Source organism: Rissa tridactyla, chromosome 9 (assembly GCF_028500815.1).
Source record: "Rissa tridactyla isolate bRisTri1 chromosome 9, bRisTri1.patW.cur.20221130, whole genome shotgun sequence".
NCBI classification, from domain to species: Eukaryota; Metazoa; Chordata; class Aves; order Charadriiformes; family Laridae; genus Rissa; species Rissa tridactyla.
This window is the reverse complement of record NC_071474.1, coordinates 15,302,372-15,323,141: the sequence shown is the minus strand read 5'-3', so window position 1 is coordinate 15,323,141 and position 20,770 is coordinate 15,302,372. Positions and strand designations below refer to the sequence as shown.

General features: G+C 38.8%; 1 protein-coding gene across 1 annotated transcript; it reads left to right on the top strand.

Annotated features, from left to right (window-relative positions):
* Window positions 1-12,782: 12,782 nt before the first annotated feature.
* Window positions 12,783-20,498, top strand: RAB27A (RAB27A, member RAS oncogene family). Its single transcript, XM_054214981.1, has 5 exons — window positions 12,783-12,935; window positions 14,128-14,213; window positions 14,951-15,054; window positions 15,812-15,935; window positions 18,650-20,498. Exons 1-5 carry the CDS (start codon window positions 12,783-12,785, stop codon window positions 18,846-18,848), a joined length of 666 nt encoding a protein of 221 aa, XP_054070956.1. The 3' UTR covers window positions 18,849-20,498.
* The last annotated feature ends 272 nt before the right edge of the window (window positions 20,499-20,770 follow it).

Here is a 20,770-nt window from a genome sequence, read left to right as displayed (position 1 = left end):
CCTTTCTAGCCCATGTGTTTGCCAGCATTTTTCTAATCATGGACCAAAACTCCAGTTTTTGTAGACTGTAAATAACCGAGGAGAAGTTCAGAGAACAGAAAACAGTATTCTCCTCCACTTCTGTGGGAAGGTCACAAGACTTTCCCAGGGTTTTAATTGATTTCTAGCATAGAGCATCTTAAGATGATTTTTCTAGTCCTGATCATCATCCTTTGACTTACATTTATGAGAAAGAAGTTACAAATTCATAAATGTATTTAAATAAATATGGTGTCTTGCAGTTTCCTTATAGACATCCTCAGTGTATGAAAAAGCTTATATAAAATAACGTTGTTGTTGTAAATGTTGTAAACACTGTTGGCTGACTTAGTGATTTTTTTTCCTGTGCTGGATGGATTGATTGTCATAGTAGCTTCATTGTAGTTTACTATTATATAATGCTTTTCAACTGCTGCATTACATGTGCATTTGGGATGTGTGTTACAGAAACAATTCCTAGCACGTCTTAGGGTAGTGATTTCTAATAGCCTAAGTTATTTGAGAGTTAAATTGCTGTATAAGCCAAAACATAAAAAAAAATATTCTAGCATGTGGTGCTGCCCCCTGTTCCCTCACCGTACTCCCAGTGGGTTTCAATATATTTGCTTTTTTCCAGCATGTCTTTTGTTTACAACGCTATCTTGAACAAAACACCCCTAGTAATTAAGCCTGGTAAAGACAAACTAAAAATCTAATTCAGCTGAAATTCTTTAAACATGTCACTAAGAATGGCATCAAAGAGAAATTGCAATTTTTTTTTGCTTTAAAAAAAAAATTGAAAAAAGAAGACCAAGAAAAATTCTGAAACTATACAAAATTTAAAGAATGAACTAAAAAAGAATAATCTTAAAAGCAGTTAATGGAAAAAGACCTGGACCATTTCCCAGTGGAATGAGGGAAATAAGCTCTAGTCAAAGGGAAGTTGAAATAACTTTTTAAGGAAAAAAATGGAGAGTAACTTTTCTTTGGTCTAAAAGGTTTGACTTCATAACTAGGAAATAATATAGCTCCTGCTTCTGAATTTTGTTTAAACGCTGTGTCATAGGGATAAAGTTTCTTTACAAAAATACAGTTTGATGCATTATGGTGCAACTGTGGCTATAAACAGAAGCAGAACTGGGATCTTGGTGCGGTGGGAATTCTCTGGGAGTGAAGGGGCTGATGTATGTTCGTGTAGCTCCACTATAGGCACTGCAGCTGTAGGGATCAGCGCTAACCGAGATTTCCTTTTTTCACATATTGAATTTGTTTTTACTGGAATCTCATTACTCAATTTTCATTTCCTCCTATGGGAAATCACATGCACTGGTTTAAAATCAAACAAAACACTGCAAGCCAAAGTCAGCCTTTTAATAAAGAATGATATAGCAGCACCTACTTTTAATGAGTCTTTTCAAATAGAAACTCTTGTTGGATGGCACCATTGCATACTCCCAGTTTGTTGTGACTTGTGCACAAAAGTGCGCATCTGAATAGATTCTTTCATATCTACTTACCCTTTATATCCCATTTTTCATTTCAGAGGTTTGATGCCTTTCTCAATCATAATGTAGAATGTAAAAAATTGCAAATTGTTACATGAAGTTCATTTGTCAGTTTGCCTGAGATTTTCGGATTCTTCATAAGTATGCAAAGTTTTATGCCTAGTGTTAAGTCAAGAAAGCACAGTCTGAATCCACTGTGGTATGAAAAATACGTATGGGTTTCCTTAATGAAGTTTTCTACAGGGAACTAGCACTGCTTGGATCAATTAGAGCAGTCTGACTGGCAATTTATTTTCTTAGAATAACTTTGTATATTTCTTCTTGGGTTATAGAGGTGGTGGTTCTGTAAGCTCACTGCTGCTGTGCCACTTATTAGCTGTAGCAGAAACTTTTAAAATAATAATTTTAACTGAAGACTTCTGGGGAGAGAGGTAGGAAATTTCCTATTACTGTAGGTCAGTTAAAGTGAAAATTGAGGACACTGTATGTGTGCACGAAATGTTAAGAAAGAATTCCGCAGGAAGGCATCTACAGCATGAAAAGCTGGCAACAGCTGCCAGGTTTCAGCCAGGGATGTTACTCTACAGCCACCTTGGGGCCCTCCCTCAATCTGGGAACAACTCAAATGAATAGCATGGGCAAACTGTGGCGTTAGACTTGTGTGATTCTTCTTGCTTTCCTTGCAGGGCTCATGCATACCTTCATGGCAAGAATTAGTATGAGGAACTCTAGTTTTCTGTGCTGTTTATCGGAGCAGTCTTTGCTGTATATTAAAATTTAAATATAATTCATGCTGTAATATGGGGTTCTGATCAGAGCAGTAAGAGAAACAGTGTTGGCAACTCAGGTTGAAAAACACCAGGCTTTCTTGAATGGGAGCTTTGTGTTGTGCAGTTCAGCCCGCTTAATCGGTGCTTCTTTTGAATTATCCCTGCCCTGAGACTCTAGAAAAGAAGCTGTGCTAGGATACAAATTGAAGCAAACGTTTTGCCAAAGCACTGTCTGACTATTTTGTCAGACTGCAGAGCCTCAATAGAAAGTTTGGACAATGTTAATACATGCTGCAGTTCTAGAGCTGTTCAAGTGGAAGATTTGGTGACTTGTTGAAAGTATGGGCATATTTCTCAATTCTTGTGGGGAAAAAAACACCAACCTATAGTTTTAGCTTTGCTTTGTTAGAGGAGTTTGAGTAATACTTTTGAGCTGCAAGGTTGCTCCAAAACATCTGTATCTCGCTGTCACGGATCAAGATTTCTGCTTTGCTGTTGCACGTTAGTAACTTCCAGAAGAGAACAGGTTGTGGCCTATTTCAGGCAGAAGTGGTGTTTTATTATATAACAGACAAGTTAAATTGTGCCCAGAGTAGTCTCAGCAAGTTATTTCTAACCTTTTCATAGCATTTATGAGATACGGAAGCATCACCTATGCTTACTATTTCCAGACACGTTTACTAGAAAATCCTGCCCAGTACTGGATGAAAATCTCTCTCTCAGACTGTAGCTATTACAGACTCTGAAATCAAAGGCTCAGATCCTTTTTGAGACCTCTTAAGAGTAGATTATTCATGACTGACCCATCTCTCAATTTCTTTGAAGCATCATGCTGCCAGCCTGCAGTGCTCTGCCTGTCTCCACTTTGCAGTGGTTGCCAGCATGATCTGGAGTAGGCCCAGTGAGCTCAACACCTGCAAGGATGCTTCTGTCAAGACTTTATTTTTAAAAGTTTAGAAGTGAATGCTAGCTGGGAGCCTCAGTTTTATCAATCTAGATATGTCCTTCCATCTCTGTCCATGTGCACCACTTCCCTGCTTCGCATCTCGGACTGTCCCTTGTATTTGAAGTCTAAGCACATTGGATTTGAGATTAAGGAATAGAAGGAATAACCTTTTCTCTTTACTGGACAAGGTTTTTCTCATCTGACAGTTTCCCTTGCTTTCCCATAGATAGCTATAAATTTATTTTGCCCTTTGTGTTAGATCCATTTAAGAAACCCTTCTGATGAAATATTTCCACAAATAACATATTAATCCTAATGTCATGCCTGATATTCATAGAGGTTTTCTAGCTCATTAGAAATGGATGTTGATTAGTTGTTCAGTCAATAACTTCGATAATGACTAAATTTTCTGAGGAACAGTACATTTTCGCTGGTGGATGGAAGTGTGATCTGACACATCAGTCCTGCTGCAAAAGGCCACGATGCCTTGTGGTTAGCTCTTTCCATTTGGCAGGTCTAGACAGACTAGCTTCTGATGGACATAAAAATCTTTGGATACTTCAATGTCAACTAAGTAACGAGAAAACTTTTAACTTCCTAAGGAATAAATAGCCAGAACAAAATGTAGGAAATGCTATATATACTGTGTCCCCCTGATATTTATTGTTGAACTAAATCAAGTAACTTGCACCAAAAATGACAGATCAGAATATTATAGAAAAAAAGTAATGCTAAAGAATGGATGCAGCTGGAAAAAAAAAAGAGTAACTTTTGTTGCATCTTCCAATCAAGGACTAGAGTTAGCAAGGAACAGAGTTTACCTCCATTGAAAAACGAGAGAAGCAGGTATTTCCCAATCCAAAGGATGAAAAGGTGTATTAAATTCTGCACTGAAATTCTCTCCTGCCTCACCGCCTTTGTACGCTTGCCCACATCAATAGATGAATGATGTAGTTTTATAGTCCCATTTGTATCATAATCAGGTTGTCTGTTGCCTGACCTTCTCTGTAGACTTTTAATTGACCTAATCATGGTAATTTATTTTTTGCCAGATTATTTCCCTCCAACGCAGCATGTGTCTTGTATCCTTCATAAGCTTGGCAGTGTGACCTTTTGGAGAATCATCATTGATATTCCAGGTATCTGTCCTACAAAACAAGGTGGAAGGCAGTTGAGAACTTTCCTGCCCTGGAGAAGAAAAAAACCCAAAACATATTTTTAAAGAAGCTGCAAATATTTTCCTCTGGCTGTTTACAGTGCATGCTTTAATGGGCTTAAACAAAGACCCTGGCCAGACTAATGTGTAATCCAGCCTACTGAATCGCCCACATAGGCAGAGCATAAAATAGAACACTTTCTTCAGCATGAGTACATGCACATGTTTTCCCTGAGATGTTTCTTCATTTATACTCTAACTGCACATATGAAATTGCTTCCTTTGTCAGTTTTTAGATTTTTTTTTTTACCTTATTCCTTTTATTCTTTTTCTTCGTGTCTGCGTATTCTCACTGCTGAAGATTTTTGTTATCTCCAGGAAAACCAAACCAATCCTTAAAGAAATGCTCAGTTCTTAACGATCCTGTGTGATTCTTACTATCTCCTCCTTTATCTTTCAGTGGCTATTTGTGAGGGTAGAAATAGAAGTGTACTTGCCCTTCTGGAGTTGGAAGTGTTGCTGAACGAGTGGGTGGGCAAGCTGCTGCATATTTCCTTCCTGTGAATACGACCAGCTTTGTGGGTGAAATCCTGGTACCTCCTGTGTTGACTGAAAGAGGTGGAAACTGTGTCAATCTGTGTAAGATTGTCATTCACAACTCCTTGATATTGTCAAGAACAAGTACAGTGTTACAATGCGTTACAAATGTTGAAGTTCGGCTGTGGGTAAGCTGTGAGCTGGGTCCCAAAGCGGTCAGAATTGTCACATCAAGGAAGGATGCTGGGCACAGCTCTGAATTTCCTGTTTATAAGTTAGTGAAGAAGCACGGCGCATTAACTTGTAAGGCACTGTGGCTTTAATGTATTTGTTAGAGGAACAGTTGAATGGTTAAGGAGTAAGTAGCATGGAACTGTGTTTAAAAAAAAAATAAGTAAAAGTTTCTTTGCTTTATTTTTCCCAGTCTACTCTGGAGTCTATTCACATAGTACAGATTTTTGCTTCACTGCTACAACTTGAAAGCAACTTCTGATGAGAGTTCAAGAGGTAACTTGGGAGGCAAAAGCTCTTGTTCCCAGGAGGAAGACAGGCCCTCTGAGAGAGTTGAACTGTTTTCATCAGATAACGTTGCAAATATTTATTTATCTACAGTATTTTCCTACCATGAAGCATGGAAGTGTTAGAAACTGATGAGGGAACAGAGATGGTGCTGTTCTTTTTGGAGAAACGTTGAAACTGCTCAGAGATCCTTTTGTATGGGCGATGTTGGATTATCACTTGTAACATTCCTGGTTTTATTTTTGCTTTTTTTCCCAGGTCCATGCTGCCTTTCATTCCTTTATGTAACTGAGCTATTCTTTGAAATTCAGTCTCCTTTTTGTTGGTTTGGTTATGCTGAAATGCAGATGTAGTTGCAAAACTAACTGTTGTTTCCTTTCCTGGCTTCTCTGTTCCCAGTTTCCCCTGGCTTTCTGGAAACAAAACCCAGAATCTGCTGTTCCCTTGCCCAGCCTGTTGTGCAAGGTTCTCACCGCATCTGCAGACCTTTTGTGCTCCCTTTCTGGTTAGGATCACGATTTTATGCCTGGCATCTTCCATGATAACTCATTCTCAGAGTGCTTGTGTGCCTGTCAATTTTTGTTGCTTCGCAAAAGTCTGCGGTTCTAACAATTCTGACAGCTGACAAAGTGTCCTACAGCACCTTCAGCTGAGATAGAAGTGACATCAGCATTTGGAAGCTAAAGCCTCAGAATATTTTTTGCATGTATTTTTGCAGACTCCTGTATGTATCCTGAGCACCCTTAAAATGACTTACATCCTTCCAAGAAAGAGACAATCCTTAGACATTGATCCTACAATTCCTTAGGATTCCTCTATAGTTGAAACTAAAAAGGTCATAACCGTAAAACGTCAAGTAAAGCAATTGAGAGTAATCAAAAGATAAATGCTTGGATCAACTGAATCTCTTCCTCTCATTTGTGAGAGGAGGGGGTGTTTTCCTTCTTGTTATTTATGTTACAGAAAAGTCCCAGAAGTCACAGAAAGTGTCATTTTGGCCCAAATTAAAGCAAGCCAGGTCATATATTTTCCTAAGAAAAAAATAGTGCAGCTCAGAATGTTTCAGTAAAGTGCATATTTATTAACTGTCTTCCCCCAGCATAGCAGTTACTTGAGGTATGAAAAATTGTTGCCATAATTTGTTTATATTAAATTTGTACGTATCTGGCAGCTTTTAGCCAAAGGCACTTCTAATAAAGTGTTGACTAAGCAGGAGCATTGTTTAACTCTCTGTCCCTTGTTTCGACAGAGCTGCTAATGTCTGATGGTGACTAGTTCTGCAAGCATTAAGGTGCTACTGAAGCCTTAGAGCAGGGTGAGGCCGTTCGCTACGCTTCACCCACGCTAGGCAAGAATGTGGTTATTGCTTTGCTGTAGTGTGATGGGAGTGCTGGTATAGCAGGATTAGTGAATTTATTCCTTTGAGGTCCAGATCACTTTCTCAGTGCTTCTGCTGTTAACAGATCAGGTAATGTATAAAACAGCTATTGAAGTTGTTCAAGTCTGCGTAGCGCCCAGGTGAGAAGCTTTTGTAGCATGAATTTACTTGCACTTGCAGAATGACCAAACATGTACAAATGCATTATCACCATGTACATGTATTTACACATCGTTCCTAGAGAGACCTGCAGTATCTTCCTTTCCTGTCTGTGTGGGATTTGGACTCCTCTTTTCCCAGTGGCCACATCAACTCTTTAATAATAAGCATGCAGCCTCAACTGCTTTTTAAGAATAAAGCCGTATTTGGGGAAACCTTCATTTGCAAAGCATTTTTGAACGCTAATAGCATTGACTTTTTCATAGTGTATTTACAAATATGGCTCGACTATATGTGAATACAGTGGAACCTTGTTAAGCAGACTCCAGCTCTTTCGCCTATCACACACTGCTCTTGCTGTGATGTTGCCAAGGCATGCAACCCCTTCCCTGCGCTCCTCCTGTCCATTGGGGGCTGGATCTCCATTGCAGGGGGAATATGCAGACTTCACTGCAGTTTGGCTCCTACTTCTAGGACACAACCTAGTGAATGTCCCACTGTTCCAGTGGGGTCTGGTTTTCCCGAGCAAAGAAGGCAAGGCCAAGACACAAGTCCTCTCTTTTTTTGTCTGTAAGATCTACCTGAAAGCTCAGTGATGTTTGCAAAAGGTGGACATTGCTAAAAGTTAACTGTAACCCTTGAGTGTCTGCTCTCCATCCCCAAAAGGACAATATGTGATGAAATCCTGTGGTATCTTAAAATAGGAATTAATTATTAGTCTAATACCTGTGTTTTGGCAAATTCGAATTTGTGCGTCTCTTTATAGTTGTGTGATATATTCTACCATGTTAGTCACTGGTGTTAAGTCTGGCTACACTGCAGTTCCGGGATGCTGGGGTGATGTCTGAGTTGTAGAGAGAGTCATTTCACTTGGTATGAGGGGGAAGGAAGAGTGGGCTGAGTCAAACAAATGGATTTATTTGAGTAGTTTCATACAGAATAGTGGCTTTTTTGCCCTTGGGAGGGCTGTCTAGGTGGTGTAGTATGGGGAGGACTCCCCCACCCCCAAAAAGCTTCCTCTGTTAAATATTTATTACTTCTCTGTGAAATGAGGTGGTGTTGCAGGTGTGGTCTGAAGCCATGTCAGATGTAATACCTTCTGTTCCAGTCTTTGCCAAAGAATATTTTTTGTCTTCTTTAGAATCTATGGTAAAGATGGCTTTTACCATAGTACCCGTGGGGCAGTGCAGTGTCCTTGAGTCTGTACAAGAGAGAAAGAAAGAAAACAGCAGTTTGCTGTATCTTCCTCGCACCGAAGAGAGAAGGATGTACAGCTATGAACAGAACTGAACAGCTGTGATCCATGTACTTCATCATTTAATACATTTTTATATGAAAACACTTGTTAGGAACAGTGTCATTGTATTTAGGTATGCGGGTGATGTAGCAGGTACTTTAGATCTGCTCCTAGGTGGTTCGTGCACAAATCTCTTCTGAAATGCTGTTTGCCTCTAGGAATAAGTGGGACATTTGAACTGTGTAATTGCTTCCCAGCCATGCTGTCAGGCAGCACCCTCTGTAGACATGGAGACACGAGGCACACCTCTTTATCTCTGAGCACCCATCAACATGAATGCAAACAGGTGACACGTAAGCCTCTTGGCTGTGTGCTAAGGAGGTGGTGCTAGAAAATACTCCTACTGGAAGTACTATCTCCAGTGTGCCCTAACTATTCCTTTAGCAGAGGTTGGGGTAAGTGGTATACTTTACTTTCAATTGATGTGCTTGAGGACTGTCTGATTAAGAGCATGTTCAGATTTCCTGAATTTTACACTGTGCATGTGTGTGTGTGTGTGCAGGTTTATTTGCAAATCGGTGGTTTATCTTTTTTTTTTTTTCAGCTTGTGTTTTCATTTATTCATCTCTTTGTGCCTTCTTCCTTTTTCCTTCTCCCCTCCATCAGCTCTGTAGCGGCACAGGAGTTGCATGTTTTGTGGAATGCCAGTTCAGAAAGCATATTCCCTGTCCCCATCCTGCACAGGGGAAATCCTGCATGCCAAGCCAATTTCCTTAATTTATACAGGAGCAACACTGCCATAGTCTTGAATGTTTTATCACACAATAGGGTTGTGATATTTGTGTCCTGGAGGAAAAAATACAAGCCTGCTAATGTTGATACCTGTTAATGTGAAAGTAACTTGGACTAGGAAATCCACTGAACAAGAGCAGCACTTGCTTTGCAGAGCATCCCTTCTTGGCGAGCCACCATCTGGACGTGTGAGTATGTGGAGGCTCCAGAGCGGCAGCCGTACAGGCACAGCTTAAGTGATGGCTGTGGGGGTCCCGTCAGCAATGGAAAAGGCCACTGTAGTTTTCCCAGCACTTGTTGGTAGTCCCTGTCCATCTGCATGCTAGGCAAAGTTTGAAGACAGAGCTGAAGGGGATTTAGGGAAGGGTTTACGAAAGACAAAACCCTGGGGGGCTTGATGTGGAGCCTAAAGCTGCGTCCATCAGTGAATATTTTCAGCTAAGGACTCGTAGAAGCAAGATTTGAGAACAATCATGCTAAAATGAATTAATTTTTTCTTTCTTTTGGTGACCTGATGCATCCTAATTGTATCATCAGTTTTCTCTGCTTGTTCCCTTTCCGCCTTCCACTCTCCTGATATACGAGGTATAGAAATGTGGAAGGAAAGACTGGAAGGTGTGAAGCTATAAAGCCTAATATTAAAAAAAGTAAAACTGTAAGGAAAAAATTGGATGGGTTTTCAGTAACAGGGCCATGACTTTTAAAAACTCCACAGCAGTTTTTGCTATGAATGTACTTTGCTGTCAATATATTCTTATTTCTGTTGTGTGGAGCTGGATGTGTCTGGGCACCAGGACTGCAGGTCTCGGAAGTAGAGGGTGGAGATCTCTTCTTAAATATTTGTACAGGGAGGAGGACAAGGCATGAAACTGCTATGGAAATAGCTCTTTGCATGTCTCCAAGGATAGGTTAACTGTGCAGGGTTTCACAAGAACCACTCCCTGGAGATATCTGAATAATAGATTGACATTATGGGGTGCAGTGAAAGGTGTGTGCATTTCAAAAGCTTAAGGAGAAAATTTCCTTCTCAAGGAAACCCTTTATAAGGCATTTTTACGCCCTTCCTGTGAAGGGCTTCTACCAGCCATATGGAGAACTGAGGTTTAAGTGGTCCCAAGTAACGTGGTGTGTTTGTCCAAACAGACACTCTACGAATCAGATATGACAACAGGAATACCTTTAGGTTTTACTTCCCCAAGGTCTAACCTTGACCTTTCTGTTTTAACCAGAGCTTTCACCCAGCTCTGTCCAGTGGAAGGGTGCAGCTGAACCCTAACGTTTCTTACAGCTCCAAGTAAGAGCTGTAGTGCCCTTTCTTCCTCAGTAAGGTCTTGCACAAGGACGCACGATAAATTAGCTTTCTTACAATATAAATTAGCTTTCTTACAATATAAATTAGCAGTGATTATGTGGCACTATCATTTGTATCTGTTATTAAAAGTACGTTCTGTATATCTATAGCTAGCTAACAAAATAGCAACAAGACAAGGCAAATACAGGTGGGATAGCATAGTGAAAGACATGAAGCTAGCTTGTCTTGTCTAATATACTGGCTCTATGATTTGCATGTAAGCCTTTTTAAGCAACAATTAATTTAGGGGTATTGAAGCTGAAAGAACATGTACTTGAGTAGAGGGGGAGCTTACACAGCCCTTTGCCCTTGGAGAACATCTGAAGGCGAAGAAACACCATGTACGAGATGGAAGTCTAAATCAAATCCAGTCTTTAGTAAAAACCTCCTTGTTTGCTTTTTAAAATATTTTTCCCTTTCTTCTAGTGCATTTCAATGAAAAGACTTTGTAGAGCTACAAGGTAGGCAATCTGATTTTACTTTTTTTTTTTCTTCCCCGACAAGGGGAATGATTTAAAAAAATGAAACAAAAATGTAAAAACCCCTTTTGCTGGTATGCATGTGTCTAATGGATCAGGGCTCTTAATTTCTTCTAAAAATGTTCTTACATCAGTGTGTGATGGCCTGTTCAACCTGCTCACTTGAATATGCCACACTTTCCGACCTGTCTGGTGGATGCAGGCCTGCAATTGTGGTGTATTTATGTAAAAAGCTCACTGATAACTATTACTTAGGGTTTTTTTTTTTTATTTCAATCTTTTACTCTGTTGCAAAACTTTGTATTAAAACACAACAGTGGAAAGTGAATTAGCTGGCTGTGGCATGGTAGTGTGTGTGAGTCACCTAAACCCCCTTTCCTGCAAGGTTTTACTGTCATTGAGGGCATAACGTAAAATATGCCTTGGCTGGGGAAAAGGGGCACTTCAAAACTGGAAATGGCAAAAAAGTGTCAGATGCTTTCCTGACTCTTCAGTTGTGGAGTATCTGGGTGTAAATCTGACTGTTGTCTGCGTTTGATCATGGTAGGTTCAGTCATAACTAAGTTGACTAATCACAGCTCTGCCTTGTAACCAAGAGCAGTACTAACATGAAGTTGAAGTTTTAAAGATAGTTATGGTTTTAGCTTAATGGTGATGATGGACACCCACATACTTGAGATACAGAGTTTGTTCCAAACCTCAAGCTGTGAGTTGATGTTCGAGAAATGAATTGGTGTTTTGCCATTGGTGCAAACTACTGCAGTGTTTGACTTGAAATGAATGATTTTATTTAATTCAAGGTACAGATAGTTCCAAAAATGCTTATTTACAGTTGAAACAGCAGATTTTACTCTTTTTTGTATTTTATTTCATCATCTATTTTATGTTTTGTATTTTGGTATCTATTTCCCTCCTTCATAAGAGGCAATTCAATGCCAGTTTTGTGTTGCTTTTAGAATGGTTATTATAGGCTTATCTTTTCATGTTCATGTTTTTGCACACAACAAAAGGCAGCTCTCTACTGTTTGTTTTGGGGGAAGAGAGGCTCAGTAGCTGCTCAACAGGAAAGTACTAGTGTGCTTACATCAGTCTTTTCTAGTATACGTGAAATTTGCCAGTGATTTTTGTTTTACATTCTAGCTGTTGCTGCACTTTGATCACACTATAGGATGTGATCACACAAAGGCACGAAAAGGATAGAAATTTCTTAAATGTGTACAGGCCGTGTGTACGTGTGTGTTGTTTAATGGCAATTCAAGATCAGGATTTAGTTCAAATGATTCACTAGCAGCATGATGGAAACTTGAAAAACTTTGAAAATTGGTCCTCTAAATAAAGCAAAAAAAACCCCAACAAATGCAACAATAACATCTTGCTTGGTTATTTTTCCTCCTTGTATGAAAAAACTTTTTCAAGACTGGGAAATAGCTATAAATAGAAAATGATGGTCGCTTTTATTTAAATACAGTGGACAGTCTGGAAAAATTTTTTTTTTGCATATGTTTATAGTGTCACAGTGAATGAGAGGTCAGAATTGCATTGCCGGTACGTTTAAATAGCTTTTGCCAGCTTCCATGCAGATTAAAAACAGTTTTGCAGTTCATGTTCCAGATGTCTTGAATACTTTGACCTTGATTTTCAGTCTTTCCTGAAGAAGCTAAAATTGTGTTGCCTTCTCTTTCTAGTCAGAGGAATGTAATAAAATTAACTACATGCTTTTTCAGTCACGGCTGAATTTGATATTGATAATTGGCATAATTGAGAGTTTAAGGTGAAACCAGTGTAAAAGAGTACAGAACTGGTCCCACTGCTGTATGCGTTGTAGTTCAAACAGTGATTTGTATTTTAAACATTTGTCAAAAGAAGCCTTGGCACAGTTGTTGACTGACTAATCCTTTTTGCTTTGCTTTTTAAGGTGTCACCTGAATTCTCACTATGTCTGATGGGGACTATGATTACCTCATAAAATTTCTAGCACTCGGTGATTCTGGAGTAGGAAAGACCAGTCTTCTTTACCAATATACGGATGGCAAATTTAATTCCAAATTTATCACAACGGTGGGCATTGATTTTCGGGAAAAGAGAGTGGTGAGTTTTCACAAACAGTGTCCTGCTTTAAAATGGTATCTGTCTTGGTGATGGCTAGAATCTATTTTTTAAAAATCTGACCTGCTGATCCTTATGTGTAGGCATGCAATCAATAGCTACTGTGTACTTAATCTCGTGACAAGGAAATGGTCTCATTTTACTTGATTGTTTTTGTTGTTGTTGTTGTCATGCGTTGCCCCAAAGTTAAAGTAAGAGCTGATTCTAAGCCACCACTTCTTACTGCTCAGCAAGCGCTGACGAGTGTATCTGGATGGTGTCATGGGCATTGTGCAGACTGGGTTTTGATGGATGACATGCACCACAGTAGTGCAAGGAGTAAATCCCTTAGTGAAACGCGAAACTGGTCTCTTGAATGAGTTAGTATTCCTTTTGTGGGACAGCAGACATGGTGGGTTTACTTGATCAGCACATTTGATAATTCAGGATAAGATTTAAATTTCATAACCTGAATCATATAATCCACAAATGCAGCAAGTTTATGTGTCTCTAAAGGTATGTTTGTAACTTTGGTAATCTTAGGTACAACAACAGTTGAAAGTAAAGAAGATGACCTAAAATGAAGTGTTCTAAACAAGGATCTTTTTATCTGATCCTTCCAAAGCTAACAGATGCCCTTATTTCTGTTTTCGTGCTGAGTAAACTCTTCAGCTTCTGTTACTGTCATCTCATTTCTGCATTTTAAGCTATGATATGATAAGCTTTTTTCAGCAATCTTTTGGCAGCTAAGAAGAGATGTCATTATCTTTATGAGTATATTCTGTTTACTAATGAGGTTCTGTTAGTGGTACAAATATATTGCCAGATTGCATGATCCATTGTTGCTTTCTTATATTTTAATTTGAACGTGATACAAGATAATAGCAAAAAATAGAAAATCAAAATATTAAGCTTATCTAATGAAACTTAATGGCCGCTCTAAGTATCTGTTTGGAGTCCATAGTCTATTGGGTGTGGTTTTTCCAATTTAACTTTTACCCTTATTTTTAAGTATTCAATTGGATGCAAACTTAAAATGCAACCCAAATTACTTTTGTTTTATAAAGCAGAGGGATTGAGTTGTAGTTGGAATCTTTGCAGCTTTACTGCATTTAATGACTTTAAATGTTAGTTATTTTGTGTTCTATAGAGGCTGGGCTGCTAACACTCAGTCTTGCAAATTTACATTTTACAGGTGTACAGACCCAATGGGCCAGATGGCGTTGGTGGCAGAGGACAGAGGATACATCTTCAGCTCTGGGATACTGCAGGGCAGGAAAGGTATGTTCCACCCCCCACCTAGCAAGTAAGGCAGTTGTCATCAAACTAGATGCCAGTGGAACTGAGTATGTGAATTCTCTTTATTAATTATTACATTTTGATTGTTTGACTCAAGGTAGGAAAGCATACTTACTTTAATTTTAACAGTGATGGAAAGTTTCCTATGAATCCCCATTAAATTGCAACGGTAATTTATGACTGTAGAACATTAAAACTGTAATTGTTGCTTTTTGTCTTTTGGAAACTTTCAGTTTACTTTTTCATGGCCAATGCATATAGATGCTTTTAAAGCTTTTATTTTTCCAGTTTTCCTTAAATTTATGTAACTATGTTGAGGTCTTGGGAAAGTCAGACAGGCGAAATCACCTCAAAGGATCCTTTTCTGTTTGTCTATCAAAAAATAGTGGTTGATAGTCTTAAAATCAAGAGCTGATATGTATAGGGTTTAAAGTCTGAATTTCATTCTTATTTTAATTTCTGAATCTTGGATCAAGTCGTGCTTTATAGTAGAAGACTTTGTTTAAAGCTCTCACGCTTTAGTGAAATGTTTCCTTGACTTCCTTAGGCCTTGATTAGACCATAGTAATGTTATGCAGTCCCTACATCAGCAAAACAATTATGAAGAGCATTTCATCCTAGTTAATTCAGTCTTAAGTTAACCTCCGTTTATGACTATGCAATTATATTTTCAAAGTAACTTGTCAGATGAGCCAACTAATTTCACTTTGCTGGTCTAGGTTCCGTAGCTTGACAACGGCTTTCTTCAGAGATGCCATGGGATTTCTTCTGCTCTTTGATCTGACAAATGAGCAAAGCTTTCTGAATGTCAGGAACTGGATAAGTATGGCATGCATTTATTTTTTTTCTTTTTTCTTTCTTTCTTTGCATGGGCGGGGAGGGGGCTATGTGTGTAAGTATGGAGTCTCACTGAGAAATAGAACTGAAAATACTGTTTTTTATAGCTTTCTCAGTAAATGAGAGTTAATGTTTTATTCATAATTGTAATAGCTGCTAGTAGTGGCTTCTAGTGCCTACCTGAAATTCAGCTTTGCTTACTGAACTTGAATCTTAACTTTTATAAAAGAAAGCTGAGAGAACATCATAACCCTGGCTCTGGTGATAGTCAGTAATTTAAGTGTGTGGAGGGTGTATGCAAAACTCACCTGAAGCTTTGTCAGCAAAACTTAATGGAAGGCAAATATTACTAGGCTGGTGTATCTGGGCGAAGGAGTTCCCAAACTGCATCATCAGTCAGGAGAGGGAAGTATATCCTTTCCTGGGAGCTCACTGAAGGTGCTTGGTGAGCGTGACTCCTCACACTACAAAAACACAGCTTCTCTGCTAACTATGTCAGGCTTCTGCTCCCCTGGCTTGTTCCCTGCCTTTTTCACTGGGTACATGATAGTGGATGTCCGCCTGTTCTCTGGGTCCTCAGTGCAATAGCAGAAGTCCTGTGAGAGAGCAGAGAACACAGTTGTTTTCTCTTTCAAAGAGTCGTCTTCCTGAAGGACTTTGTATCCCCTGAAATGTGGTAGTGTTCTTAGTGAGCTTTATGCGTGACAGTGAGTTGTGACCCCTATTCATGTTGTTGCTGTTAGGTCAGCTACAAATGCACGCATATTGTGAAAACCCTGACATTGTGTTATGTGGAAACAAGAGTGATCTGGAAGACCAAAGAGTGGTGAAAGAAGAAGAGGCTAAGGAACTTGCAGAAAAATATGGGTAAGTAACTTCCTTCCAGTTATTGCTGTGTTTAAAGCCAAATGAAATGTTTTCTGTAATGCCTTTTCTGTATACTGAAAGGTTACTGTGAGAATAAGCATTTTAGAACGCTTAACTGGCCGGTATGATATCTTTTTTTTTTTCTGTCAGAGATTAATGTTTTCTGCATTGCCTAAAAATTCATACTTAGTATTTCAATAATCTTGCACTGGAGAGTGTTTAATCTTCTTTCCTTGGCAGTAAACAAAGTAAACCTTCTGGAAAAGAGATAGAATTTAGCTGGAGAGGCAGGTGAATGATGGGGGTCTAATTCTTTGCTCTTGCCTGTGCTGAGGCTTTCTATGGGGCACAGAAAAGCCAGGTCTCTTACCAAGTGAAATCCAAAAGAGCATTTGGTGACGTGATGTCACATCAGATTTTAGGGAAAACAAAAATAATACAAAGCAATGATATCCTAATTTACAAGCTAAGTTGTTTTACCAAAGTTTGTTGTAGGGTAGCCGTTGTCTCTGGCATGGCTGTGGAAACATGCAGCCTCAGTTTCTTTGAGAGCCTCAGCACCCATTCACCAGCATGGGGAGAATCTGCTTACAGAGTGCTGGGTTCCCACAAAAGAGCAGTTCTGCTCTACACCATAGTTCCCCAGTTCTCTGCCCCCTCCCCATTCAATATTCCCTCAACTGCTTAAGCACTTTTTTTGGTGCTTCACCCTAGGTGAATTCTTAGTGACTTAGCCTCAAAGGGGTCAGCCACGTTTTCCTGCAGGCATCTGCACTCGCAGACTCCTGGGGAGTCTGAACACCGAGTCAGACCAGCAGGAAGACAGGATAGCCTTGCCCTTCTCCTTCCCTACAGGCACAGGTCATGTGTCCCTAAAGGAACTGCGTGAAATCTTTGTTCCTATCGGATACTAATTAATCCCATAGTACTCATATTCCCCCGTAACTCTTCCGTGGACCTCATCTCTGGATTACACTTGCATTTCAGCGTGGATCAGATGTGCACGTTTGAGTAAAACTTCTGATCCATTTATTGTGGTTTGATTCTTACAGTGGAGCAGCTTTCTAGCATGTGAACTGGATTCCTTCTCAGTTGAAAGCTAAACTAGATGATGTGCTCCAACCAGTAATCTGCATTCAGTAGGAAGAAATAGATTAGAGCTGGTCCAAAGTAAAGCCCACAAAACATGCATAGTGTGAACGCCGGGTTCTCAGTGCTAAGTGCCTTGTTCTGCAGGTCTAGTCTGTTATGCCATGCTATTTCCTATCACGTAGTCACAAATTAGCTTTGCTTGACCTTAAAGAATCACTGGAGGCAAATCAGAAGCAATCTGTCTATTAGAGACAAATGGGTTTAGTGCAATATTACCTTCTTACTTTTTCCTTCTCCTGTGAAAATGCTTGTTTGAAATCCATGTCACACAGACAACAGCAAGTGTTTATGGTACTTTAACCAGCTCCCTGTGAAGAAGTAAAAACTTTTAAACAGCAGCAGATGGCATGTGGCCATTTCTTAAAGATTTGAAAGAGATCTCTTTGCATGTGAATTCTGGAAATAATTTATGAAATGTTTATCTTTGTGGCTGAAAATGCCAACTTAATTTAGGAATAGGGAGCTAAAAGTCAAAGTGGTAGATCACATCTGATCTGTAGGCGGTTACAGAGTTCTCTGCCCTGTAGAGATGAGAACGGATAGCTGCTAGCAGTCACTTACTCGTGAGGGGAGCAAGATAAATCCTGCAGCGAACAGTCTTCTGGTAACAAAAATGTGAGACAGTGGATATGCTCCTTCTGTGGAAAGGGCTTACACTGGTAAGTGATGTATTTTGAAAATGATTGCAGGAGACCTACACACTGAGACAGTAAGATATTTTTGACCACTCATTGAATCTTGCAAGTTAAGTGAGAAATACTTAAAATTATGAAGTGACTATATCAGTTTCTTGGAGAGTAACATTAATGTAGCTGCTCCAGCACCACCCTGTGGGGAAGCACTCAGCGCAGAAGGTCAAAGCCTACAGACATGCCACTGAAACATCCTGACCCACAACCATAATGAAAACTAGCTTTGTATTCTCAATACCAAGGTGCCCAGAACCTTTTGTTGACAAAGACATAGGTGGTCTGAGCATTGATTTTTTTTTATTATTATTATTATTATTTTTAAAATATGTAATATTTACATGTAAATATGTAAGAGAGTTTATAGTTGAGGTGTCCACAGAAGAAACAGTCATCTTTTGTAATGATAAGAGTACTATATTAGGAGTCTTTACCGCCTTGCCTGCAGGGGAAGGTCCATACTAGCATTCTCTCTCTTGCAGTGGCTCCCTAGCTAATGTACATAGAAATCAGCAAGGAGAAACTCTACACATACAAGGCTGTATAAAACAATTGTGTCTTTTTTGGGGAACAGAGCTGAAAAAAACAGACCTCAGGAGTATAACTTTGGGAACTCATACTGGCCAGTGCCTCTGTAAATTGTGGACTCCATGATGTAAATTAAACCTTATCCTTCTGCCCTACCTACAGAGTCAGCCATTTCATTAATTTCTTTTGCGTTTCAGACCACTGACCACTTAGTCAGACCACTGCTATGGAGTGGCAGTAACAGCATTTGTGGAATTTCTAAGTATGTGGCAGTAGTCATGTATTGTTTTTTCTCCTCCAAATATAAACTGTGTGATGTGAGTTTGTGGTTTTTGTCCTCTACAGAATACCGTATTTTGAAACCAGTGCAGCTAATGGGAATAATGTAAGCAAAGCCATTGAAACCCTGCTTGACCTCATTATGAAGCGCATGGAACGGTGTGTGGATAAATCCTGGATCCCAGAAGGAGTAGTGCGCTCCAATGGGCACAGCTCTACAGAACAACTAAATGAGGAGCAAGAAAAAGGCAAATGCGGATGTTAACTCAGTTACAATTTAGGTGAATGTATATGCTATGGTACAGTTGCAGCTTAACTGTTTAACTTATGGACAGATCACATTGTGTAGTTATTTAATAAGATATATTAATTCTTGATATTCATTTTTGATTTTTTCCTCTCAAACAACTTTGACCTTTACTTGCAAGGTGTGCAGTTTCTTAGTGATAGGATGGAGGTTTAATTTGGTGTAGATCTGGATATTCCTCTAATTCTCTACTTTGGAGGGAATGGAGGGAGAGGAATTTTCATTACCAAATTTAGAAACATCTCTCTGTATGGGCAATGAGAAAGCATAGGACTTTCAAATGCCCTTTGAAGGCTGTTAACTACACAGACTAGGCATTTAGATTATATGTTGTGACAGCTCTTAGTTTCTACTAACAGCAAGCTTACCAACATAGTTCTTGAACAGAAACATTTAATCATTTCATCAATCAATAACAAACTTAAAGAGCAAATCCTGTGTTTTCCACAAAAACCTGTGAGTAGCTTTTCCTTGCTCGCAAACCACAAGATTTTAGTGATGAAAACCAAAAGAAAGCTATTCTATAGAGAATAAACTACAGAGAAGCACGGGGGTCTAGAGCATATGTAGAGCACTTTGGGTATGTCATGAAATTGAACATGTAAACTACAACTGTACTATATAAAATATATCTATCACAGCCTATGAGACCTGACATCATTGGAATTTCTAGAACATGCATCTGCATATATTTATATGAAAATGGCATAACTGTACATCTGTTGTTATGTTTCTTTTATGTTACCACTCATGTTTTAACAGGAATGTAGGGCAACCTAGATGTCAGCAAAAATTTCATCAGAGCTAGTGCTTTGCACTGAATTTTGTTTTACCAAACACAGATTTAGAATGTTTCTTCACATTTGGACTGAATAATGAATGATGATTGTTTTCTGGTGAGATGCAGCTAAGATACCAATTCTATTTAGATCAGTATTTCTATAAATTTCTAATGCTCATTTTATTCTGCCAGCCTTTGTGTCCTGTACATCTTGGTTGTCATATATTCATTTATGGCTTGTTCATTTCCTTTAGGTTGTATTTTAAAAAGAATATTGAGTTGCTTTTCTTTTTGTCCCCCTGCAGATCACATAAATATTTTAGTGGATCATGTTACTCTTTGATCATTTTTATTTATTCATACAACCTAAGGAACAATCAGTATTTTTGGGGCCTTTTTTCCAGACTGATTTATGAGATGTGCCTACCAAACTGTTTTCTAGCCTGGCAGAGGTTGTATAACTGTAAAGTATTGCCAATTAAAGTCATAACATGCCAAATTGAGTCTTGTTACAGACTTTTTCCACAGCAGTTTGTTTACAAAACTCCAAAGCTATTACTTCTTTAGGAATGTATTTATTTATTTAAATATTCTATCTACTGAAGTTTCAGGCAAACATTGATATCAGTTGTGAACGTGAATTGCAGCATAACAAATTTTTGAAGGACCAAAAATGTTTCTAGAATAGGAGCTAATAAAAAAATAACGATGTAGCCTCTGGTTATATTTATAATACAAGAATAAGTGTTAAAACTTGGTTCTTAAAATATTTTACAAAGTAATGCATAGTTCTTTAACAAACACAACATGTAAATATTAGATTCTTATCACAGCCTACACAGATTTTTTTTACAAGTGCAATATAATTTGACTGCTTTGGGGCTAGGACAGAAATTAAAGCAATTTATATTGAATAGAGGGGTTTTTTCTACTATACAATACCAAGGTTCTAAAATGCTTGTGGACCAGCGTTACTGTAGTTTAACTCAGAGTGCCTTTTGAAGTTACCATCAGGTTTCTGACCAGTAGAGTATGAAACTCTACTGTAGGACACAATGCATTTCAGTGTACTTCAGTGTCTCAATTTCTTTTAATGTAG